Source organism: Erpetoichthys calabaricus, chromosome 9 (assembly GCF_900747795.2).
Source record: "Erpetoichthys calabaricus chromosome 9, fErpCal1.3, whole genome shotgun sequence".
Lineage (NCBI taxonomy): Eukaryota > Metazoa > Chordata > Cladistia > Polypteriformes > Polypteridae > Erpetoichthys > Erpetoichthys calabaricus.
The window spans coordinates 190232581-190258989 of NC_041402.2; the positions used below are offsets into that span (position 1 = coordinate 190232581).

General features: G+C 45.1%; 1 protein-coding gene across 4 annotated transcripts in view; it reads left to right on the forward strand.

Moving 5' to 3' along the window:
• LOC114657705 (pre-B-cell leukemia transcription factor 3) overlaps window positions 1-26409 on the forward strand; it is a 687635-nt gene that overhangs the window by 283742 nt on the left and 377484 nt on the right. For 2 of the 4 annotated variants that reach the window (XM_051932309.1, XM_051932310.1), the window contains 3 exons: window positions 18475-18640; window positions 19116-19228; window positions 20352-20441. In XM_051932309.1, coding sequence (XP_051788269.1) covers window positions 18475-18640; window positions 19116-19228; window positions 20352-20441 — 369 coding nt within the window. The remainder of the gene's footprint in view (window positions 1-18474; window positions 18641-19115; window positions 19229-20351; window positions 20442-26409) is intronic. The other 2 variants (XM_051932311.1, XM_051932312.1) reach the window with 1 other exon arrangement.

The window sequence follows — 26409 nt, forward strand, 5'->3', positions numbered from 1 at the left end:
ACAGATTACCATCCATTTACTGACCTGAGCCCTGTAGTCCTTCAGAAGTATTGGGTGTGAGGCAGGAGACAACCCTGAGCTTAATGGCAGTCTATCACATTACCATCAATTGGTCACACATATCAATACTGGTCTTCGTCGTCTTCTTCTTCTTCACCCTTTCCCACTTCTCTGTGGGGTTGATGTGCTTCATCCACCTTCTCCATGTGACTAGGTCCTGTGCCTCCTCCTCCTCAGTCAGGCTCTTCTCCTTCAGATCTTCTTCTACTTTATCCATCCACCTCCTCTTTGGCCTCCCTTGCTTCCCTTCCCCTGGACTTCCACTCCCATTACTCTTTTCTTCACACATCTCCATTGTTTCTCGTCATCACACCTCCATATAACTTCAGACTGCTTTCCTGTACTTTCTTAGATGTTTCTTCCACTTTTCTTGTACCTCTGGTGGTCTCATTACTTCTGTCCTTCGTTGTAACTCCACATGTCCATCTCCACATTCTCATTTCTGTCTCATCCAACTTCTTCTCCTGCTGTGCTCCCTTTACTGCCCACATGTCTCAGCTCCACACATCATGGCTGGTCTTACCACTGCCTTTATAAGCCTCATCTTTTAACCTTTGCCTTCATTCTTTAGTCACACAACACTCCTGACACCTCCTTCCAGTTGGTCCATCCATTCTGCACTCGGTGGCTTATCTCTGTGTCTGGCTTTCCATCTTGGGCCACCACTGATCTCAAATATTTAAACTTCTCCACTCTTTTCAATGGCCCACCCTGCAGGCCAATGTCTCAATTGTGACCATCATTAAACCTCAGATGTTTCTTCTTCTTCTTCTTCTTCTTCTTCTTCTTCTTCTTCTTCTTCTTCTTCTTCTATTTCTCTTCAATCCTCCATCTTCCAAAGCCCTCCTCTATTCTACCTCTCAACTTCCTCTTTTCTGGCGCTACAGTACATCACAAAGCCTGCACCGGGGGGATTGTTCTTTAATCCCACAAGTCAAGACCTCCATAACCAGATCAACAAGGTGAGGACTTCAAGTGCAGACCTCCTCTAACTGGGGTCTCTCGTCTGTTACCCCATCACTGCTTCTAACCCGAGTCCTCACTCATCCATACCTTAGACAATCCTCACACACTCCTCTTGTCCTTCTTTCTCCTTCGTGCACCTCCGTACCTCTTAACGTGGCACTCTTATCACAAGCCTTCTCCAAATCCATGACCACCATATACAGACCTCTCTTTTTTTCTCAGCGCATCTCCATGAGTTGTCTCCATGCAAAGATGGCACCAGTTGTTCCTCTCCCTGGCATACTGTTACAGCTGTTACTTTTCCAAATGTCTGGCTGCAGAAAGTTACCACATATTAGAGCAATGACCAGCATGGCAGCGATAAATGTCCATCAGTCATTCCATCTTATAAATGGGAGCCTCCCATTAGGGTCAATGAGGGGCTGCGTCAGTGGGCATCTGCCAAGGTGGAAAATGACTTAAAAGGTTACTTCTGTGCTGACAAGATAAAAGGAGAGTGGTAAAGGCTATTACAGGTTCTTTTTATCTTTTTAGGGAGGAAGTAACCTTTCGCAGTTTTTTTTTTCTTACAGATGCTTGCTGGTAAAGCCCCCCTTTGTTTTTGATAACCATTAACGTTGTTTTTACAAATCCCATACCAAATGTCATATAACAGAGACATGTGCATTGCATTTGTCATTCCAAGCATGGTGCATCACAACCATTTAACACTGCTTTTATTAATTCCATAACAAATGGCATATAACAGAGACACATGCACTTGTTTTTGTCATTCCAACAGATCGCACATCAGAACCATTAACACTGCTTTTAAGAAACCCATACCAAATAGCATAAAACAGAGACATATGATTGCATTTCACATTCCAACAGATGGTGCATCACAACCATTAACACTTCTTTTATAAATATTATAGCAAATGGCATATCACAGAGACATATGTATTGCATCTGTCATTCCAACAGATGGTGTATCACTACCATTAACACTGCTTTTACTTCCATACCAAATGGCATATCACAGGAAAATATGAATTGCATTTACCATTCCAAGCAGATGGTGCATCACAACCATTAACACTGCTTCCTTTACGAATCCCATAACAAATAGCATAAAACAGGGACATACAGTATGCATTGCATTTCTCATTCCAACAGATGGTGCATCACAACCATTAACACTGCTTTCATAAATATTATAGCAAATGGCATATCACAGAGACATATGCATTGCATTTGTCATTCCAACAAATAGGGTATCACTACCATTAACACTGCTTTTATGAATTCCATACCAAATGGCATATAACAGAGACACATGCATTTGTTTTTGTCATTCCAACAGATGGCATGTCAGAACCATTAACACTGCTTTTACGAATCCCATACCAAATAGGATAAAACAGGGACATATGCATATCATTTCTCATTCCAACAGGTTGCGTCACAACCATTAACACTGCTTTTATAAATATTATAGCAAATGGCATATCATAGGAAAAATATGAATTGCATTTGTCATTCCAAGCAGATGGTGCATCACAACCACTAACATGGATTCCTTTACGAATCACATACCAAATAGCATAAAACGGGGACATATACTTTGCATTTCTCATTCCAACAGATGGTGCATCACAACCATTAACATTGCTTTTATAAATATTATAGCAAATGGCATATCACAGAAACACATGAATTTTTTTATGTCATTCCAACAGATGTCGCATCAGAACCATTAACACTGCTTTTACGAATCCCATACTAAATGGTGTATAACAGAGACATATGAATTGCATCTGTCATTCCAACAGATGGCGTATCACTATCATTAACATTGCTTTTATGAATCCCATACCAAATGACGTATAACAGAGACATATCCATCGTATGGCACACTGCAAACTTGGGTCTACGTTGATGACTTAGACTTTAACCCGTCTCAGATGGGTAGCACAGCTAGTGTGATGTAACTTAGCGTGACCTTCTGGGTTTTACTTCTCTCGTTACTATGGTTACTGACCGGGAGCACACAGGTGTGAGTCGTATTGACGCAACGATCTGATAGGTCACCACCGTGCACTTCTGGGTTTTTCCGAGAGTGAACTGAATTTACATTATTATGTGGCGAACTTTGCTTTTTCTTTGACTTTCGCTATAAGACTTTTCATTTCCATTTACGTTTACTTGTCTGCCTGACGTCTTTTTCACTTTTTCGACATTTTATCATATACATGTTACAGGCTTTGGCCCACCCCCATTCCTATTTAAATGTATTCCTTGTGCCTTGCCTCCGTAACATAAACTCTAGAAGGAGAAAAGTGAAGGGTTTTATTAACGGATGGGAAGAACTGGACTGGGAGACACTGAAAGTGGGGACTTTTCTGAGGAATGGTGACGCTGGTGGGTTTTCTTGGTGACAAAGTCACCGTTAATTCAGAGATGGAGTCGTCTGGGGCTTTGTATCTACCCCTGATGCACATCTGGTATTAAATCACTGACCAGGCACAATGCACACCAATTGTACACCCGGGCTACTCAGAAATCAGACAGAGTGTTGTACGTGTTCGGTTTTGATTTTTGCGGGCATTTATTATTTCATTAAAATTCAAAATGAAATTGAAATTTACAAGATTTTTTTTTTTTATGTATTTCTGTTTTACATGTTCATTTTTACACACGCATTGTTTAATTAGAATGAATGAATGGCCACTTGCTGTTGGCAATGAAAATGAACAGAGAAATTCGAGGAAATGGCGATTCAGCATGAGAGTGAATCGCGAGTCAGGCGAATCAGCAGGCCAGCTTCTGGAAGGCTTGTGCAGATGTTCTTCTGCTGGGTGATTTTCATTTTCATCAGAGGCCAATAAATATTCCAGACAACGGGTGGGCTGCTGCTTCTCAATGAGAACCCCGGGCACTGCTCACTCATTCATTCATTCATTCATTCATTCAGTCAGTCATCTGGAATCGGGGGGGCCTTGACAGTGCGGACGCAGCGTCAGGAACCTTTAAGGCGTCAGCCGACAAGACGAGGCAGCGCAGACTGCAGAGAGCAATGCAGATACCACAAAACTCCCCGAAATTCTCTTGTGGCCTGTAGGGGGCGTAGTAGAGCCTCCAAACACCAGACACAATGAAGACCCCCTGGTTCAAATAGAAACCAATCAGCACCATCAGATCTTTTCTCTTTCGTTCATCCTCCCTCCATCCAGACCTCCACCAGGTGAGTGCCCCCCAACTACACTCCCTGAGGTGAGGTGGAGGGCTACTTTTTAACCCTAACCTCTGGTGCCAGGGGATTGCCCATGGGAAGAAGAGTAGCGAAAACCCATCTTAGTGAACAACAGGACAAGAGAAGGTGTGATGAGAGAACCTGAAGAACATGAAACCCAAACTGCGTGATGAGGACACCATCTCTGCCTGCTAATGAAGCAGTAGGAGCTTGATGGAGCCTGTTCACGTATTTCTTGTTGTGTTTGTCTGCTTCTCCTCTTTGATGGTGCGGTCAGTGAACGGTGGTCCATAACCTTGGGTTGGTAATACTTATTATGCCTACTTCTCCTGTTCTTGGGGGCCAAGAGATGCACACGGCTTTTCAAAAGACTGAAGTGCAGGTTAATGAAGCAGTAGGAGTTCATCAGAGCCTCTTCATGGCTTTTCTGTTGTGTTGTGTTTGTCCGCTTCGCCTCTTCGATGGTGTGGTCAGTAAATGGTAGTCCATAAAGTTTGGTTGGTAATAATGGTACCTGCTTCTGTAGTTCTTTGGGAGCCAAGAGATGCACACGTCTTCTCGAAAGACTGAACCAGAGTAGCAAAAACTCATCTTGGTGAGCAATATGGTGGTACATGGAGCTTATCAGAGACAAGAAGGATTTGTGTGATGGGAGAACCTGAAGAACACCAACCTGAAGTGCACATGATGAAGAAGCCATCCGTGCAGGTTAATGAAGCAGTAGGAGTTCATCAGAACCTCTTCATGGCTTTTCTGTTGTGTTGTGTTTGTCCGCTTCACCTCTTTGATGGTGTGGTCAGTGAACGGTGGTCCATAACCTTGGGTTGGTAATAGTGATGCCTACTTCTCCTGTTCTTGGGGGCCAAGAGATGCACATAGCTTCTCAAAAAACTGACCCAGAAGAGTGAAAACTCATCTTGGCGAGAGCAACAGGACAGGAGATGGAGCTTATCAGAGACGAGGAAGGATTTGTGTGATGGGAGAACCCGAAGAACACCAACCTGAAGTTCACGTGATGAAGAAGCCATCTGTGCAGGTTAATGAAGCAGTAGGAGTTTGCTGGAGCCTGTTCACCTTTTTTTGTTGTGTTTTTCCACTTCTCCTCTTTGATGGTGTGGTCAGTGAAAGGTGGTCCATAAACTTTGGTTAGTAACAATGATGCCTGCTTCTCCAGTTCTGGACGGCCCTAACCTTAAAACTACCTTCTCAAAAGATTGACCCAGAATAGTGAAAACCCATCCAAGTGAGCAATAGGAGGGTAGATGGTTCTTACCAGTGACCAGAAGGATTTGTGTAATAGAAGAAGGTGACGAACACAAGCCTGAACTGTGTGATGAAGAAGCCATCTGTGCAGGTTAATGAAGCAGTAGGAGTTCATCAGAGCCTCTTCATGGCTTTTCTGTTGTGTTGTGTTTGTCTACTTCTCTTCTTTGATGGTGTGGTCAGTGAATGGTGGTCCACAAATTTTGGTTGGTAATAGTGGTGCCTGCTTCTTCTGTTCTTGGGGGCCAAGAGATACACACGGCTTCTTAGAAGACTAACCCAGAGTTGTGAAAAACCCATCTAAGTGAGCAATAGGACAGGAGATGGAACTTATCAGAGACGAGGAGGATCTGTATAATAGGAGAACCTGAAGAGCACAAACCCAAAGTGCATGTGATGAGGAAGCCACCCGTGCAGGTTAATGAAGCAGTAGGAGTTCATCAGGGCCTCTTCATGGCTTTTCTATTGTGTTGTATTTGTCCGCTTCTCTTCTTTGATGGTGTACTCAGTGAAAGGTGGTCCTTAAACTATGGTCGGTAACAGTGATGTCTGCTTCTCCAGTTCTTGGTGGCCCTAACTCTACCTTCTCAAATGACTGACCCAGAACAGTGAAAACCCACCCAAGTGAGCAATAGGAGGGTAGATGGTTCTTACCAGTGACCAGAAGGATTTGTGTAATAGGAGAACCTGAGGAGCACAAACCTAAAGTGCATGATGAGGAAGCCATCTGTGCAGGTTAAGGAAGCAGTAGGAGTTCATCAGAGCCTCTTCATGGCTTTTCTGTTGTGTTGTGTTTATCCGCTTCGCCTCTTTGATGGTGTGGTCAGTGAATGGTGGTCCATAAAGTTTGGTTGGTAATAATGGTACCTGCTTCTGTAGTTCTTCGGGAGCCAAGAGATGCACACGTCTTCTCGAAAGATTGAACCAGAGTAGCGAAAACTCATCTTGGTGAGCAATATGGTGGAACTTGGAGCTTATCAGAGACGAGGAAGGATTTGTGTGATGGGAGAACCTGAAGAGCACAAACCTGAAGTGCATGTGATGAAGAAGCCATCTGTGCAGGTTAATGAAGAAGTAGGAGTTTATCTGGGCCTCATCATGGCTTTTCTATTGTGTTGTATTTTCCCACTTCTCTTCTTTGATGGTGTACTCAGTGAAAGGTGGTCCATAAACTTTGGTTAGCAACAGTGATGCCTGCTTCTCCAGTTCTTGGTGGCCCTAACTCTACCTTCTGAAAAGATTGACCCAGAATAGTGAAAACCCATCCAAGTGAGCAATAGGAAGGTAGATGGTTCTTACCAGTGACCAGAAGGATTTGTGTAATAGGAGAAGGTGATGAACACAAGCCTGAACTGTGTGATGAAGAAGCCATCTGTGCAGGTTAATGAAGCAGGAGGAGTTCATCAGAGCCTCTTCATGGCTTTTCTGTTGTGTTGTGTTTGTCCGCGTCTCTTCTTTGAAGTGAGCAGTAGGACAGGAGACTGGAACTTACCAGTTACGAGAAGGATTTGTGTTTAATAGGAGAACGTGAAGAACACAAACCTGAAGTGCATGTGATGACGAAGAGATTGCTGCTGAACCCCTGAGCTCCGTCAGGCAGCAGGCTATTAGCTGTCAGAAAAAAAGAGGTGGGCACGATTGTGCTGGGAGAGCGGCGTTCAAAATGTCAGTTAATGTGACACGGGCTTCGAATTTGAGTCGTGTTATTTGACATGGACCAGCGACTGCGGTCTGCAAATCGGACGTATCCCACCCAAGACAAAAAGTCATGTCATGTGACGCCATCTTAAGTTAGACTATCAGGTAGAGAAAATGGACGGAGGGAGGGATGGAATTGTTAGGTCAGCAAACTGACTAGATGGGAGCAAAGACCAGGAGCGTGGACGAGTTTACATGGTCGTGTAAGGTGACGTAGACTTTCCCAGCAATTGTCAGTAGTAGCCTTCATTTATATAATCTTAGCCAGTCAGAGGCAGTCCGCCGCAGGCTCACGTGAGGACAGTCGTGTAATGTGGCAAACCTGATGACTAGTCTGCCACTGGCTTCGATCAAATCAAACAGGGATTACCGACCATTTATTTTTTGGCCTTATTAGTGTTGCTATATGGTTGCGAGACATGGACGCTGACCTGAGATGAAGACTGGACTCCTTTGGTGTCTCTTTGGAGAATCTTTGGGTACCGTTAGTCTGACTTTGTGTTGCTCAGGGAGTCCCGAATGAGGCACATGACCTTCATTGTGAGGGACCGTCAGTTACGGCACTACGGCCATGTGGCGCGATTGATGGTGTAGTCAGTGAAAGGTGGTCCATAACGTTTGGTTGGTAATAATGATACCTGCTTCTCCAGTTCTTGGGGGGCCTGACCCAGAATAGTGAAACCCCATCTAAGTGCGCAATGGGATAGGAGAAGAACGTGAAGAACACAACCCCGAAAAGCACGTGACGACGAAGCCATCTGCGCCTGCCGTACCAACGGAGCAGCAGGAGTTCACCTGAGCCTCTTCACGGTGTCTCCGCGTGGACATGCGCAGAATGGCGTCATCTTCGGAGCGCGAGTTCTTTCTGACGTGTTTTGCCGTCCTTCCGTTTCGCCGCCGTCACGGGGTCTGTGCAGAGTGCGTGGTTTCAGCAGGTTTTGTTTGTGAGGGGCAAAAAAAAAAAAATGAAGAAGAAGAAGAAAAAAACGGGATGATGGCTGGTCCTTTCATCGCTTCCAATTAAACCTGCTTGTTAGTTTAACCTCTAGGTAAACCCATCAAACAATTGATGTCAAGAAAACACCGCCAACAGTGGCTTCGCATGAATGGTCATTAATTTTAATTGCCTGGATATTAAAGATTTAGAAGCAGTGAGAGACGGCTAAGATGGAAACGATCTGATGTCATGCAGATCCACTCAGCGGCTTCACATGGGTGCCGCAAGATATTAAAATGTAAGTGCGGGGCTGAGAATTAAATCAGCCTTCAGTGGTTGCAGCTGCTCTTTGACTCGTCCACTAAGGCGAAGCTGACGGACGCTTTATTTTTTTTATTTTTTTATTTTTGTAGCCGGCTTAAAATCCTTTTTTTTCTCTGTTTCCCAGAACGCCATTCCCGTTGTCTTTGTGTTTTGGATGCTGGGGGGCTGAAGTGAAGCATTCCATAGCAGCGGTCATGTGGAGACGCCGTAATAAAGAACGTCCAGTCCGTGCCCTCCGCATTCTTTCATCTTTTTTTATTTATTCATTGAACTTCGGTGTCACCGGCCAAAAAAAAACGAGGAATGCAGACAGGACGCCTTCCTTGTTCCGCGCAGCCCTCGGGTATAAAAGCGCGTGAATTTTTAATAGCGGCAGACGCACCGGGCGAGAAGGGAAAGAAATGCAAGGATGAGAGCGGCACGCGTCGCACGTTCTTAACAGCGCTAAACGTTCGCGTTATCAGCGTTTTTATTTTTTTAATTCCAGGAGTTCACCATTGTCAGTTCCCAGAAAAACACTCCGTTTAACATCCACACCATTCAACGGTATTAATTTGTTTTAGCGCTCTTAAAGACAGGTGAACATTCTAGTGTGAGTCCCAGAATGGCTACACCTTGGTTTATTATGCTTTACAGTACAAATCCGATTTTTTTTTAATGAAAACTCATCAATGGTGTTTCATCACCCTATACGTATTAATACAATTCAATTATACAGCCGAAATTAACAGCCTCTTTAAAATTGAAAAATACGCAACACTAATAAACTGCCGCGGCTTTACGCTCGTAATAAGACACGTGGTGCACCAGAAGTCGCTCATTTTAATAGTAAAGCATTTCACACCCCCCACCTGCCTTGCACCCTTTGCTGTCTGGTGAGCAAGAGCGGACTGGGTCTCAAAACCGGCCTTCAACAAATGAGGTGACGAGGTCGACCCACTCGGCCCCGTTATTCATTGTAATTTTCTTAAAATTTGTGATGAGTACGCGGCTCGCCTATATCCAAACTGTTACCAAACGTAATCTGTACACTGCCGTTTAGACACAACTTAAAATTTAACGACATGCTTAGAAATAAAATTTAATGAAAAATAAAAATTTAGGGTGGCATGGTGGCGCAGTGGGTAGCGCTGCTGCCTCGCAGCTGGGGACCTGGGTTTGCTTCCCGGGTCCTCCCTGCGTGGAGTTTGCATGTTCTCCCCGTGTCTGCGTGGGTTTCCTCCCACAGTCCAAAGACATGCAGGTTAGCTGGATTGGCGATTCTAAATTGGCCCTAGTGTGTGTCCTGCGGTGGGTTGGCACCCTGCCCAGGATTGGTTCCTGCCTTGTGCCCTGTGTTGGCTGGGATTGGCTCCAGCAGACCCCCGTGACCCTGTGTTCGGATTCAGCGGGTTGGAAAATGGATGGATGGATGGAATAAAAATTTAGTAACATGGCTTACACGTTATTAGAGTACATGTCAAATATCAATGTCATGTCCAAGTGCCTATAGTGGGCTAGTAGCTTACGCAGTTCGCTGCTTTTAGCAGCCACATCATCAACAATACTGTTGGTGTCAACTTTGGCTTAGATACTTTTTTCCACCGACATCAACATGAACGCCTCAAGATGTTCTTGCGTCATTGTGCTTCTCAGGTGGCTTTTGATTCTCTTCAACGCATAGAATGATGTTTCACATAGGCACTTACGCCAGCGTTAGCAGGTGCTGGTAGGCAAACCCAATGCTCTTATAAGCAATCAGGTAAGAAGTTCAACCAGAGTAGCACCTTGTAGCAACAGAGAGGACAGTCTTTACAAGACTTGCAAGTTGACACAGTTGTCCCACCTTCTTCACGGTCACTGTCATTGTCATCCTCCACAGTATAAGCATCTTGCTACTGATTGTTTAAGTGTTGGCCACTGCTGTCCAAAGCTTTGCAGTTCTGTTCGTATAATTGTTCAGCAGTGACGCCATCATCAAATCTGAGCAGATGTCTATGCAGCTCTTCCATAGCTCCCAAACTTCCATCCATCCATCCATTATCCAACCCGCTATATCCTAACTACAGAGTCACGGGGGGTCTGCTGGAGCCAATCCCAGCCAGCACAGGGCGCAAGGCAGGAAAGAAACCCCTGGGCAGGGTGCCAGCCCACTGCAGTGCTCCCAAACTGATGATTGAAATGTTCCATTAACTTAATGATAAACTGTAAATGTTCCATCCTAGGGGGCGGCACGGTGGCGCAGTGGGTAGCGCTGCTGCCTCGCAGTTGGGAGACCTGGGGACCCGGGTTCGCTTCCCGGGTCCTCCCTGCGTGGAGTTTGCATGTTCTCCCCGTGTCTGTGTGGGTTTCCTCCGGGTGCTCCGGTTTCCTCCCACAGTCCAAAGACATGCAGGTTAGGTGGATTGGTGATTCTAAATTGGCCCTAGTGTGTGCTCTGTGTGTGTGTGTGCACGTGTGTGTCCTGCGGTAGGTTGGCACCCTGCCCAGGATTGTTTTCTGCCTTGTGCCCTGTGTTGGCTGGGATTGGCTCCAGCAGACCCCCGTGACCCTGTGTTCGGATTCAGCGGGTTGGAAAATGGATGGATGGATGTTCCATCCTAATATGAAAAATTACTATCCTGTGCTTTACAACTTTATTTCATCATACTAATAATCGCAGCGGAAAACCACTGATTATCACTCACGCTGACGACCAGAGAACAATAAAATGCATAATACATAATCTAAACTAATTATTAGTACCGAAGAATTTAAATACTAGATATAAGATAAAATAAATTGCAATAATGTACATGCTAACTGGAATGTAGCGGTATCGAAGCAGAAATCGTCAAAAGGCAGTTTTGACCAAATTTTTCGTTGCAACATTTGTGTACTGACAACTAAAATAACTTGATGATGTAATACGATATGTTATATAGGACTGTATAAATCACAGTACCGGACGGATAATGTTTAGTAGTTTACAAAATTAATTTTAATGTCAAACAGTAACCAGTACATAAAATGAATTTCATGAAACGGCCGGCCCATGACCAGACCAGAGTCTGCGGCCCACCGGGCATTGCCCAAATACCCTAATGGCCAGTCCGCCCCTTCTGGTGAGGCTCCAGCACCTGCGACCCTCAAGGCCGCAGCCAGTTTTTTCGTAGCCAGTCATGGCAGTCAGCCGCACGCTCACGTGAAGACGATCATCTAATGTAGCAAACATGACGACTACTCGGCGACTGGCTACGGTGAAGTCAAGCCGGTTTGATTTTTGTCGTTAGTCGGAGGGGCGGGCTCTTTGCATGCGAGAGTTGGCAACCAATAAGCATTCAGCCGGCAGTGCAATAATAGAATGTAGAGACGAGGAGGCGGAGAGCACAGCAGCTATTAACTCTTCGTATAGCGCCGGCTCTATGGGCGGGGGCTGTGTACGTCACAAACAGAACAGCAGCTCGTCTGTCTGATGTCTCGTATTTTACATACCATAACAGAATGGAAAAAGGCATATGAGAGTTGACAACCAATAAGCATTGAGCCGGCAGTGCAAGGAACAAGGAGGTCAGGCAGCACACCATTGGCTGTCAGAAAAAAGGGCGGGCACAGCTACGCTGGTAAAAGTCGGTTAATGTGACACGGGTTTCGATTCTGAGTCGTGTTATCTGACACGGATCAGTCGGCAAATCGGATGTATCCCACCTACGACAAACAGGCGCGTCATGTGACGCCATTTTAAGTTAGACTATCAGGTAGAGAAAATGGACGGATGGAGGGATGGAATTGTAGGTCAGTAAACTTGACTAGATGGGAGCAAAGACCAAGAGCGTGGACGAGCTTACATGGTCGTGTAAGGTGATGTAGACTTTCCCAGCAATTGTCAGTTTTGGCCTTCATTTACATGACGTTAGCCGCACGCACGCTCACGTGAAGACGATCTTCTAATGTGGCAAATCCAACGACTACTCTGTAACTGGCTACCATAAAGTCAAGCGGGTTTGATTTTTGTCGTTAGTCGGAGGGGCGGGTCCTTTGCATGTGAGAGTTGAGAACCAATAAGCATTCAGTCGACGGTGCAATAATAGAATGTAGAGACAAGGCGGCGGAACACACTGCAGCTATTAACTCTTCGTATAGCGCCGGCTCTTATCCAGCTGCACAGGGGGCTGTGTACGTACGTCACAAACAGAACAGCAGCTCGTCTGTCTGATGTCTCGTATTTTACCTACCATAACAGAATGGGAAAAAGAAACAAATTAAGTGCAGAGATTGCTGCTGTACCCCTGAGCTCCGTCAGGCAGCACGCTATTGGCTGTCAGAAAAAAGGGGCGGGCACGACTGCGCTGGAAGAGTGGCGTTCAAAAAGACAGTAAATGTGACACGGGCTTCCATTTTGAGTCATGTTATTTGACACGGATCAGCGACTGGGGTCGGCAAATCGGACGTATCCCACCCATGACAAACAGTCGCGTCATTGTGACGCCATCTTAAGTTAGACTATCAGGTAGAGAAAATGGACGGAGGGATGGAATTGTTAGGTCAGCAAACTGACTAGATGGGAGCAAAGACCAGGAGCGTGGACGAGTTCACATGGTCGTGTAAGGTGATGTAGACTTTCCCAGCAATTGTCAGTTGTAGCCTTCATTTATATAATCTTAGCCAGTCGGAGGCAGTCGGCCACAGGCTCACATGAGGACAGTCGTGTAATGTGGCAAACCTGACGACTAGTCTGCGACTGGCTACGATCAAATCAAACAGGGATTACTGACCATTTAGTTATGGCCTTATTAGTGCTGCTATATGGTTGTGAGACATGGATGCTATCCATTGACCTGAGATGAAGACTGGACTCCTTTGGTGTCTCTTCAGAGAATCCTTGTATTTGACTTTGTGTTGCTCACGGAGCCCCGAATGAGGCACATGACCTGCATTGTGAGGGAGCGTCAGTTACAGCACTACGGCCATGTGGCGTGATTACCCGAGGGTGATCCTCATTGTTGAGGGCCCGAGTGGCTGGACCAGGCCAAGCGGGGCACCCATGTAACACCTGGCTGTGACAGATAGTGTCATTTCCGGATGGTTGGACTGGACCGCATGTCCGTCTGGGGGGGGGGGGGGGTGTTTCCAACCAGGATCCCGAGCTGTTTCGTCGTGTTTCGCAGTACCGGTGCATGCCCCCCCCCCCAACCTGACCTGACCTGACCTTATTGGTGCATTATTTCCCACAATTTGCCATAAAGTAAGATCTTCTGGATGAATGTGACAGTCGTCCCACAACGTCACCTCTTCCATCTCACAGTTACTTTATCCATCACCAGTAATTATTTTAAAAGCCACCACCATGTACAGCAACATCCATCAGGGTGTTCATAGCAACCAAAGAGATCTTAGTGAACGTGAACATTGTGCAGACCTTCAAACTGAACTGTTTAACACTCAGCTCTACAACCCGTGGCCGCATCCGTCTAGGGCAGGGGTGTCCAACGCTGGTCCTGGTGGGCCGCAATGGCTGCAGGTTTTCATTCTAACCATCTTCTGATCAGTGAGCTGTTTTTGCTGCTGTCTTGCCATCATTTTAATTGACGTGACTCAGATCCCTTAGTTGTTTCTTTTTCCCTTAATGAGCAGCCAAACAATAACGAGACACAAAACTTGACCAGCTCACCTGAAAATAAAGAAAGGTGAAGGTCTCGGTCACGTTGGTCTGCTCAGGTCACCAAAACATCTTGACGGTGGTCTTAGAAAAAAAAAACAGAAAAGCAACAGAATGAGAGCAGCGACAAGTCCTGATAGTCAATGACGGCTTTAATTAACAGCAGGAATGGGCTTCTCATTAAGAAACTGGTTGGAGTGAAATTGACTGGAGTTGGACATTCCAGTTTAGCTGGTCATCTGTCGGCTCGCCTCACGTCTCATTTAATGAAGAAACGAATCAATTTAGAAGACTGAATCCTTAAAAACAGGGCTATTAAAATGAAGGGAAAAGGAGTTAATTAGCAGTGAAAACTAATTAGGAAAAGGACGAGAATGAAAACCTGCAGCCACTGTGACCCACCAGAATGGAGCTGGACACCACTGGTCTAAATCTTAAGCAGCAAGTCAATTAAAATGAAGGGAAAAGGAGTTAATTAGCAGCGAAAACTGCTGGCTGTTTAGGTAAAGGGGTAGAATGAAAACCTGTAGCCACTGCGGCCCACCAGGATGGGAGTTGGGGACCCCTGGTCTAGGGCGATGTACTGTGAAGATAATTTGCATGCATGTGAGCGTTGACTTGGTTGGCAGCTCCTTCAGAGGTCCCCCCTGTAACATCAGACGACTTACAGTGACAACCTATGGAAAAGCCGAGAAGACCCGACCGTGTGTGTCCAGCACCTTAAGGAGGTCTCCGGACCCCTTCACTTTTTTTTTTTTTTTTTTTTTTACACATTTTGTTCTGTTGCCACCTTGTGCTACGGTCATTTCAATTCATTTTATTTTCCTCTCATCCAGCAACACTCGATACTCCAGAATGACAAAGTGAAAGCAGAGGTTTAGATGTCTTTGCAAATTTTCTTAACACGAGTGTTCAAAACTATTAGTTGTGGCGGTGGATCCAGCTTGGAGTCTTCCTGAGCCTGAGGTGAGAAAATCCACACACTTGGATTTGGGGGACTTTCCGCCATTATTCTCTGCCGATGCTCTCAAGCTCGGTGAGGTTGGAATGGAAAACCAATGGTGGCCAGCCATTGTCAGGTCCTCTCCAGAAATGTTTGATTGGGTTCAAGTTCAAAACTTTGGCTGGGCCACTCAAGGACACTCGGGGACTTGTCCTGAAGCCCCTCCAATGGTGTCTTGGCTTTATACTTCCAAGCCATTAGAACACAAGAACATAAGAAATGTGACAAACGAGACGAGACCACTCAGCCCATCAGGCCTGTTTGTTTAGCCAGTAGCTCAGGTTGCCCCCACATCTCCTCCAGACCCTTCTTAAAGGGTCTCCAGGTTTCTGCTCCAACTCCATGATTTGGTAGTTTGTTCCATAGTCCCACAACTCTTTGCGTAAAGAAGAGCTTCAGTCCCTGAATGCACTTCTCCTTCATTTCCACTGATGTTCTCAAATATGTTGTGTGGAAACCAGGGGCATTTCGGCTGCCCCAACCCCGACACAGACAGGCAGAGACACGAGTTCCAGCACGGCACACGTTATGAAGTGGGAAGTGCATCTCCCTCACTCCCCTCAACGGCACAGTACACAGAGCACCAGATATACTCTCCCTTCTCACTTCTTGTTCTTCTTCCTCTTCTTCTCTCCTTTCCTTTCCACCTCCACTCCTCCATGGTCAAGCTTCGTCCCTCTTCCTCTTCTTCTCTCCTTTCCTTTCTGTCACCACTCCTCCATGGTCGAGCTTCGTCCCTCTTCTTCTCTCCTTTCTGTCCCCACTCCTCCATGGTCAAACTTCATCCCTCCTCCTCTTCTTCTCTCCTTTCCTTTCACACCTCTACTCCTCCATGGTCAAGCTTCGTCTCTCTTCCTCTTCTTCTCTCCTTTCCTTTCTGTCCCCACTCCTCCATGGTCGAGCTTCATCCCTCTTCCTCTTCTTCCGTCCTTTCCTTTCCACCTCCACTCCTCCTTGGTCGAGCTTCATCCCTCTTCCTCTTCTTCTCTCCTTTCCTTTCTGTCCCCACTCCTCCATGGTCGAGCTTCATCCCTCTTCCTCTTCTTCTCTCCTTTCCTTTCTGTCCCCACTCCTCCATGGTCGAGCTTCGTCCCTCTTCCTCTTCTTCTCTCCGTTATTTTCTCCTCCACTCCTCCACTGTCGACCTTCGTCCCTCTTTCTCTTCTTCTCTCCTTTCCTTTCCATCCCCACTCCTCCACGGTTGACCTTTGTCCCTCTTCCTCTTCTTCTCTCCGTTATTTTCTCCTCCACGGTCGACCTTCATCCCTCTTCCTCTTCTTCTCTCCTTTCCTTTCTATCCCCACTCCTCCACGGTCGACCTTCATCCCTCTTCCTCCTCTTCTCTCTGTTATTTTCTTCTCCATTCCTCCACGGTTGACCTTTGTCCCTCTTCCTCCCGACTCTGGCTCGTTGAATGGAGTGAGGTGGCTCCTTTTATCTTGGCCCAGGTGGCTCGTTAATCAGGCTCACTGGAATCCCTCCCAGGTGTGGTGAAAGCCCAATGTAGGGCTCAGCAGCTCCCCCTGGTGGCCCCCACGGTACCCAACAGGACTGTACCAAACTCCAACTCCCCAGCATGCCCTGCAGGAATCCACAGTGCCACAGCCACCCAGGAGGACTGCCCTCTAGCGTCCCTTGTGAAAGTTCTCCTCTCCTTCCCCCAGTCCTTCCATCCATCTGGCGTCCCGGCCAGGTCACAGCTGATAGCATTTTGCCGGTGAACCGTCACCCCAGTCTATGGTGGTCTGCACTCTGGAGCAGGTTTTCTTCAAGGACCACTTTGTATCTGGCTGTATTCATCCTCTCCTCCTCAATTCTGACTAGTCTGTCTGTCCCTGTGTCTTCATGGCATGATGGGTTTGCTGCCCTGCTTCACCACAGGGATGGCAGCGGGTGAGCAGTGCCTGGTCTTCACCAGATATACAGCTTGGAGTTCTGCCCAAAGAGTTCCATTTTTGTCCCATCTGACCAGAGAATCCTCCTCCTCCTCCACATGCTCTCCTTTGACTGCATGAGGTCCATCCAGCCCCTCTACCATACACGCCCGACGGATGGAGTGTTACTGTGATGGTCCTCGTTTTCCCATCATGGTAGAAGACTTCTGAAGCTCCGTTTGAGTGACCTTTGAGTTCATGGCCACGTCCCAAACCAAAACCCTTCTTGCCCAGGTTACTCAGTTTAGCCAGACAGCCAAGTCTAGGACAACTCCTTCTGGTTCCAGACATCTCCCATTTCACAGTTCTTGAGACCACCATGCTCCTAGGAACACTCACAGGTTTTACAGATGGTTTGATCCCCTTGCCTTGGTCTACGTGTCACCTCAATTTGGTCACAGAGGTCTATAGAGAGTTAGGCTTAGAAGTTATGGTAGATTAGACTTCATGGTTTGGTTTTTGTCCCAACGTGCAATGTGAATTGTGGGACCCTTCCACAATGTCCAATCAATTTAATGAGCCACAGGTGGACTCCAGTCAAGTTCTAGAAACATCTCAAGGAGAAGGAGGCACCTGGACACAACCTGGAGTGCCACAGCTAAAGGATCTGAATACTTCTAGATTTCAATTTAATTTTCATTTTAATAAAATTGGCACACCTTTCCAGTCACAGGTTTTCACTTTGTCATTATGAGATATTAAGTGTAGATGGATGGGGCAAAAATGGCAGATGTGTCCATTGCTAATGAAATCTATAGGAAAATAAAGCGTGCAGAACACAAAGGGATCTGAACAGTAGGATAAAAGGACCGAGTGACATGTCCGGAATTAAGAAAACCCAACAAAGGACTGTATCTGTCTGTGTGTTTTTGGAGAAGATGCCGTAAAATATCCCAGTATCCGTGCAAGTAAAAAACGAAATTCCGGTTGCAATTTGCTCCTCGTCTGGGGGGCTTCAAGTTGAGCTACTTCTCCTCCCTGATCGTGGATTAACGCGTGCATCTCCCTGGACTCTGACCCTCTTACATCGTGTGGGTGAATTCCCAGTTTGTTTTTGCGTGCCAATCGGGACGGCTGGCGCTACCATTAAGGCCTTTTTGCAGGGCAGTCAAGTCAAAATGGATGACGTGTAGCACTGTCACAGATGAGAAAGCCCGGGTGTGCAAAATTTGCCAAGAGACAAGCAGAACCGTGTCATGCTCATCTCCATGATAATGCAGACGTGATCCCTGATTATTGCTTAATTAGTCTGGGTACCCAACGGATATTACTGTGCAGGTTGGGAATTGAGTACTTGATGGGCCTCGACGTGACATCTTGAAGTGATCACACTGCTCAGTGCACAGTGTCTGACGTATGACACTCCTCTCTCTCTCTCTCTCTCTTCTTCCTCTCTCTCTCTCTCTCTCTCTCTCTCTCTCATTGTTGCTCCCGCAGGTATCAAACTGGTTTGGGAACAAGAGAATAAGGTACAAGAAAAACATCGGAAAGTTCCAAGAAGAAGCAAACCTGTATGCTGCCAAAACGGCGGTAACGGCCGCGCATGCGGCGGCCGCTGCGGTCCAGAACAGCCAAACCAACTCGCCAACGACACCAAACTCCGGTAGGTATGACCTTTGACCTTCATGGGGGTGTTTCCTAGACATTTTTTTTTTTTTTTTTAACAAATACACCGAACAAATAATAAATCGTGAGAGTGGCATGCCCGCCTGCCGGGAATGAGAGGTTTACTGGGACGCACTCTTTTCAGCGCACTATAGAGATGCATGGATTAATTTCTGGGGAGGTCGGAGGTGAAACTGCTAACGTTTCCGCTAGACTTGTCTTGTTTTGTTTTTTTTAAAGCTTAAAGGCGGACGTGCAGTTCTGCCCGCTGGGTTGATTTCTTTGTGTACTTGTGTTGCCCAACGGCACTAATCTTAACCCTCCCAGGAGCATCTTCCGTTTCTCTCTCTGTCTCTCTTTCTCTTTCTCTCCCTCTCTCTCTGTTGATTTCCTTTTAACCACTAACTCTTGGGCTCCTTGGGGGTGTGTTTGTGGCCCTCTGTGATTCAGCGACTTAACTCTTTCCTTTCTAGGTTCTTCTGGTTCTTTTAACATCCCAAATACTGGGGACATGTTCTTGAGCATGCAGAGTCTGAATGGGGATTCTTACCAGGGGTCCCAAGTCGGAGCCAATGTGCAGTCGCAGGTAGGAGAAACACCTGGAGAGAAAACAAAAAAAAAATTTAAAAAAAGGAGCTCGTTGTGACAATACAGGGCATAAAAAAAAAAAAAAAAAATCCATTCCCTATTGAGAAGAGAATCCCCAAAATGCATTGGAAAAGTGCCACACCCCCCTCCCCTCTTTCGCTTAATCCTCCTTAATTTATTTATTATTAAGCTCAAATGAAATAAACGAATACAACCTTTTCTATGCATAGAAGTTCTATATTTATATCTATTGCCTGTAATGTCTGCCAATTTGAATTAAGTTAATCCTTTGTGAATGCATTCGGCTCTGGCTTGAGCACTTGGGTTGGGATTGGCGATTCTTTTTTTTTTTTGGAATGTCTATGGATATGAGGAGCTTCCCATTTTGTGTGCTCTTTCTGTCTCGTTGTCATATTTTATTTTTTTTTTCTTTTGTCATTCCCGTGTCCTCTCCTTTGTTCACTTCTCATGTGTCGTTCACGCTGGTGGTGTTCAATTGTTTGAAACGCACGGACGGGCCACGGCAGAGGCTGCAGCGCCTTACGAGGTGCCCAGTTACAGCGACTGATCTGTTTGCTATTGCAATGAGCCACACGGCCATTTCTTTTAAAACTCTTCACTAGTGTCCGGTAGATCAAACAAGCCGCGTCAGTTCGGTCAAATCTCAGCTGACGGAAACAGTTAAACGTCCTGAAGCTCTTGGAAGGTTTGCTGCGCCCAGCATGTGGCACCTGTGCGAGTTGCATGGCTGAATGTTGAAACCGTCTGCCCAGCAGAGTCCTGGTAGCTGTTATCGTGACGCCTCTCATTACAAAAAAAAACGATTGAGACCCTCTTGAAATCGGCAGGTGGCAATGACCACCGGGTGACTCCCCGCCTGACGGGTGGGAGTTTGTGCTTATTCTTCCTTATTGCTGTTCGTAGCAACGGCGCCATACCTCTAAACTGCAGGCCTCTGCTGGCAGCAAGTAGCTGAATCCCCTTGGACGGGGACCGTGGCGCTGATCATCAGCAGAGATTCGCTGGGATGCTCTGAGGTGTGGGTTGTGTGTTAAAGAGATGTTAACATGCACTTCACGTGATTTTACTCTTTTCTTTCTCTCTGTCATTTCCTTGACCAGGTGGATACCCTGCGTCATGTTATCAATCAGACGGCAGGCTACAATGATGGTCTAGGAGGGAATTCGCTATATAGTCCACACGGCTTAAATGTAAGTGTCTCCCAAAAATTCCTCTGATTCTCCAGGCTCGGTAAAGCTGTGACCAACTCTCTGCTCCTGCCTTGTTTTCATTCATTTCTGTTAGCTCTCACTTGCTTGACATTACCTGACTCTCATTCCTCGTCCACTCCCTCATCCATGTCCATTTCCTCTCTGGTTGGCAAATTTTCGGTCATAGTTCTAAGTACAGTCCTCATTGCTCTCATCCGGTAAGTGCCAAAATGGGTCCTTTGCCCGTTACGCGGCTCACCAGCCTTCACCTTTGAACCCGGTTGGCCAGTTTTTGGGCCAGCAGCATAGTGGTGTCTATCTGAAAGGTCGGTATAATGGCCGACCGATCTACCGTCATAGCCCTGAATAACGGCCTATGCATATCTGTTACGCGATGCTGCTGTTACGCTACACTACTCTCTAAATCCTGCAGTCCGCGAATATTCCCAAAAGGTCAGTATAACGGCCCACCGATCTACCATCATAACCCAGCCTGTCTGAGTAATGGCCTACGCATATCTGTTACGCTAAGCTACTCTACCCTCTATCTTTTCAGTCTGCGGTCCGTAGAGACATATCCCTGAAAAGTCGATATAACGCTCCACCGATCTACCGTCATAGCCCAGCCTGTCTGAATAACTGCTTACTCATATTTGTTACACTACACTACTGTTACCCTACTCTACTCTCTGACTTTTGCAGTCTGTGGCCGTAGACACATATACTCCAGAAAAGCTGCTACACCTCTCTGCTGTCATAACCCGGCTAGCCTGAATAGCGGCCTACACATATTTGTTATGCTAAGTTACTTTACTATTAACGCTACTCTACTCTCTGACTTTTACAGTCTGCGGCCGTAGAGGCATATTTCTGAAAGGTCGATATAACGGCCCACCTATCTACCATCATAACCAAGCTGACCTGAATAACAGCCTATGTATATTCGTTACTCTATGCTACTGTTGCACTACTCTACTCTCTAAATCTTGCAGTCCGTGGCCGTAGAGACATACTGTATTCCCGAAAAGCCGATATAGCGGTCCACCAATCTACCGTCATAACCCAGCCTGTCTGAATAACGGTCTACGCATATCTGTTACGCTACGCTACTGCTACGCCACTCTACTCTCTAAATCCTGCAGTCCGCGAATATTCCCAAAAGGTCGGTGTAACGGCCCACCGATCCACCATCATAATCCAGCATGTCTGAGTAATGGCCTACGCATATCTGTTACGCTTCTCTACTATTGTGCTACTCTACTCTCTTAACTTTTGCAGTCTGCGGCCGTAGACACAGATTCCGGAAAGGCTGCTACACCTTTCTGCTGTCATAACCCGGCTAACCTGAATAACGGCCTACACATATTTGTTATGCTACGTTTGGCCTACGCATATCTGTTACGCTATGCTACTGTTACGCCACTCTACTCTCTAAGTCTTGTAGTCTGCGGCCGTAGAGGCATATTTCTGAAAGGTCGGTATAATGGCCCACCGATCTGTCGTCTGTCTGAATAACGGCCTACGCATAGCCTACTCTCTAAGTCTTGCAGTCTGCGGACATAGACACATATTTCTGAAGAACGGCCTACGCATATTTGTTACACTACGTTACTGTTACACTGCTCTGCTCTCTGACTTTTGCAGTCTGCAGCTGTAGAGACATATTTTGGAAAGGCTGCTACACCTCTCTGCTGTCATAACCCGAGCTGCCTGAATAATGGCCTACACATTTTTGTTATACTACGATACTATTACGCTACACTACTCTCAAAATCTTGCAGTCCGCGGCTGTAGTGACATATTCCCAAAGGCCAGTATAATGACCCACCTATCTACCATCATAACCCAGTCTGCCTGAATAACGACCTACGTATATTTGTTATGCTACGTTACGCTACTGTTATACTACTCTACTCTCTAAGTCTTGCGGTCTGCGGCCGTAGAGGCATATTTCTGAAAGGTCGGTATAACGGCCCACCGATTTATCGTCATAACCCAGCCTGTCTGAATAACGGCCTACGCATATCTGTTACGCTACGCTACTGTTACGCCACTCTACTCTCTAAGTCTTGCAGTCTGCGGACATAGAGACATATTTCTAAAAGGTCGGTATAATGGCCCACTTATCTACCATCATAACCCAACCTTCTGAAGAGCGGCCTACGCATATCTGTTATGCTACGCTACTGTTACGCCACTCTACTCTCTAAGTCTTGCAGTCTGCGGACATAGACACATATTTCTGAAGAACGGCCTGCGCATATTTGTTATGCTACGTTTGGCCTACGCATATCTGTTACGCTACGCTACTGTTACGCCACTCTACTCTCTAAGTCTTGCAGTCTGTGGCCGTTGAGACATATTTCTGAAAGGTCGGTATAACGGCCCACCGATCTATCGTCATAACCCAGCCTGTCTGAATAACGGCCTACGCATATCTGTTACGCCACTTTACACCCTAAGTCTTGCAGTCTGCGGCCATAGAGGCATATTTCTGAAAGTTCGATATAACGACCCACCTCTCTACCATCATAGCCAAGCTGGCCTGAATAACCGCCTATGCTACTGTTGCGCTACTCTGCTCTCTGAATCTTGCGCTCCATTGTCTGTAGTGACAAAAAGGCTGGAGTTAAAGTGACAAAACACTGCACGCCCCCAACCTACCTGGAGAAGGCGTCTCTATTTGAACTGCCTTTCCATTTTTTTCCCTTCAAGGGTCTTTTGTTGCCTTCTTAGAGAGTCAAGGCTGGGGGGCTGTCAAGAGGCGGGGCCTGTTAAAGCCCATTGCGGCACTTCTTGTGTGATTTTGGGCTACAAAAAAATAAATCGTATTGTATTGTATTCTCCTCTTATCCTGTACCCTTTGTCTCCTGCCGGTTAACCAAATAGAAATCCGGTCTTTGGAAGACCCCTCTGACGCCTTCAGCTTCAAGTTTCAGAATTCATCTTTGGTGTGAGACAACTGAGTCAAAGGCTTTTGGAAAGTCGCAGTAAATCACTGACTGTCGTGAGCTTTGTTCTTTGTCAACTATTCCCGTTGCTACTTCAACAAAAAATCAAAAAGATTGGTGTGTCATATGCCCATGCGGCCTGCTAATTTGGAATATTAGCTTCGTTTTGGTCATTTGTCTACCAGATAGGTTGGTGGAGAGATAGAGCTGCTTCCTCCAAGTAAGGAGATCAGGGGGTGTCGCGTCCTGAGGTCTTCTCTATGTGGAGAGCACATTGAGTATCAAGAAAACCGCTATATAAATGAAAATAATAATAATAATTATTAATATTATTATTACAAGTAACGGCACACTGCAATCGTGCAGTGAATCCACTTGACTTGATCATTCCCAGTCTTCATCCTCTTTCTCTGTACGTTTATCATTCGTTTGCTCAGAAGTTGATGCGCTTGCTGCTTCCTGAGCAGATCTTCTTGTCTCCACACTAGCGGCCTGCTTCTTCTCTTCTTCTGTCGGCATCTTTTCGTGTTTAAACTGATTAAGTCAGAGTTTGTGTGTGCGATTAGTTAGTACGTTTTTTTTAAGTAGGGTTCCACCGAGGAGGACCAGATAGATAGATAGATAGATAGATAGATAGATAGATAGATAGATAGATAGATAGATAGATAGATAGATAGATAGATAGATAGATAGATAGATAGAAAGGCACTATATGATAGATAGATAGATAGATAGATAGATAGATAGATAGATAGATAGATAGATAGATAGATAGATAGATAGATAGATAGAAAGGCACTATATGATAGCTAGATAGATAGATAGATAGATAGATAGATAGATAGATAGATAGATAGATAGATAGATAGATAGATAGATAGATAGATAGATAGATAGATATGAAAGGCACTATATAAGATAGATAGATAGATAGATAGATAGATAGATAGATAGATAGATAGATAGATAGATAGATAGATAGATAGATATGAAAGGCACTATATAAGATAGATAGATAGATAGATAGATAGATAGATAGATAGATAGATAGATAGATAGATAGATAGATAGATAGATAGATAGATAGATATGAAAGGCACTATATAAGATAGATAGATAGATAGATAGATAGATAGATAGATAGATAGATAGATAGATAGATAGATAGATAGATAGATAGATAGATATGAAAGGCACTATATAAGATAGATAGATAGATAGATAGATAGATAGATAGATAGATAGATAGATAGATAGATAGATAGATAGACAGACAGATAGATAGATAGATAGATAGATAGATAGATAGATAGATAGATATGAAAGGCACTATATGACTGATAGATAGATAGATAGATAGATAGATAGATAGATAGATAGATAGATAGATAGATAGATAGATAGATAGATAGGAAAGGCACTATATGATAGATAGATAGATAGATAGATAGATAGATAGATAGATAGATAGATAGACAGATAGATAGATAGATATGAAAGGCACTATATAAGATGATAGATAGATAGATAGATAGATAGATAGATAGATAGATAGATAGATAGATAGATAGATAGATAGATAGATAGATGAAAGGCACTATAGATAGATAGATAAATAGATAGATATGAAAGGCACTATATGACAGACAGATAGATAGATAGATAGATAGATAGATAGATAGATAGATAGATATGAAAGGCACTATATGACTGATAGATAGATAGATAGATAGATAGATAGATAGATAGATAGATAGATAGATAGATAGATAGATAGATAGATAGATAGGAAAGGCACTATATGATAGATAGATAGATAGATAGATAGATAGATAGATAGATAGATAGATAGATAGATAGATAGATAGATAGATAGATATGAAAGGCACTATATAAGATAGATAGATAGATAGATAGATAGATAGATAGATAGATAGATAGATAGATAGATAGATAGATAGATATGAAAGGCACTATATAAGATAGATAGATAGATAGATAGATAGATAGATAGATAGATAGATAGATAGATAGATAGATAGATAGATAGATAGATATGAAAGGCACTATATAAGATAGATAGATAGATAGATAGATAGATAGATAGATAGATAGATAGATAGATATGAAAGGCACTATATAACATAGATTTGCGTTGCAATTAGTAAGTTTTGATTAATTTTTCGATTAAGTCTTCAATCTGCCTCAAGAATGATTTAAGATATAAAGAGGTAGGGGAAGTTACAGCGAAGGTGGCAGGGATGAGAACGGCGCCCGTACGCATGCGCTGCAAGGCTGGCCGCTGCCGGGAGTTGATTCTACAATAAAATAAAATAAGAATAAAAGAGGAATAACCTTAGAGGTCAGTCATCACCCCGAAAGCGGATAGTAGACGTCATGTAGTATATGTGTACCAAATTTCAGGTCAATTGGTCAAACGGTTTGCGAGCTACAGGTGATTCAAAATCCGGGACAGACAAACGGACAGCCACGGTAGCGTATTATATATAAAGATTATTCCGACATATTATTATAATTAGTTTCCATAATCGGCCTGCAGGTTTTCACCTGTAAACTCCAACTCTATGTTCTTCATATTTTTCCCGAACCAAACAACAGAGTGGCACTCAAGGCAGGACACCCTGACGCAATGAACTCTCTGAAATGTCGGCGGAGGCTGACAGAACTCCGGGTGAGAGGCGAGCGCAGCCTCCTTTAGCTCTCTCCTCTCCTCAGCCCCCGGCACCGTGGCACCGGCTCCGCTCCGTGTTCTTATCAAGCATTATCAGCCAACAGATATTGCCAATCTCGCGCGTGTGTCATCCTGTCACCTCCTTGACTGAAGGCACGCGTCAAAAAATATAATTCACTTTGCAACAGGTGGGATGGCGGCGTTGTGCCTTTTCGATTGCGATGCGACTCCGTCGGACAGATCAACGAGTTGTCTTGTCACTCTCACCGACTGCAGGAGAAAGACGCGACAAGCCCCGGTTTTGGTGCCTTGTTTGCCGGAGTTG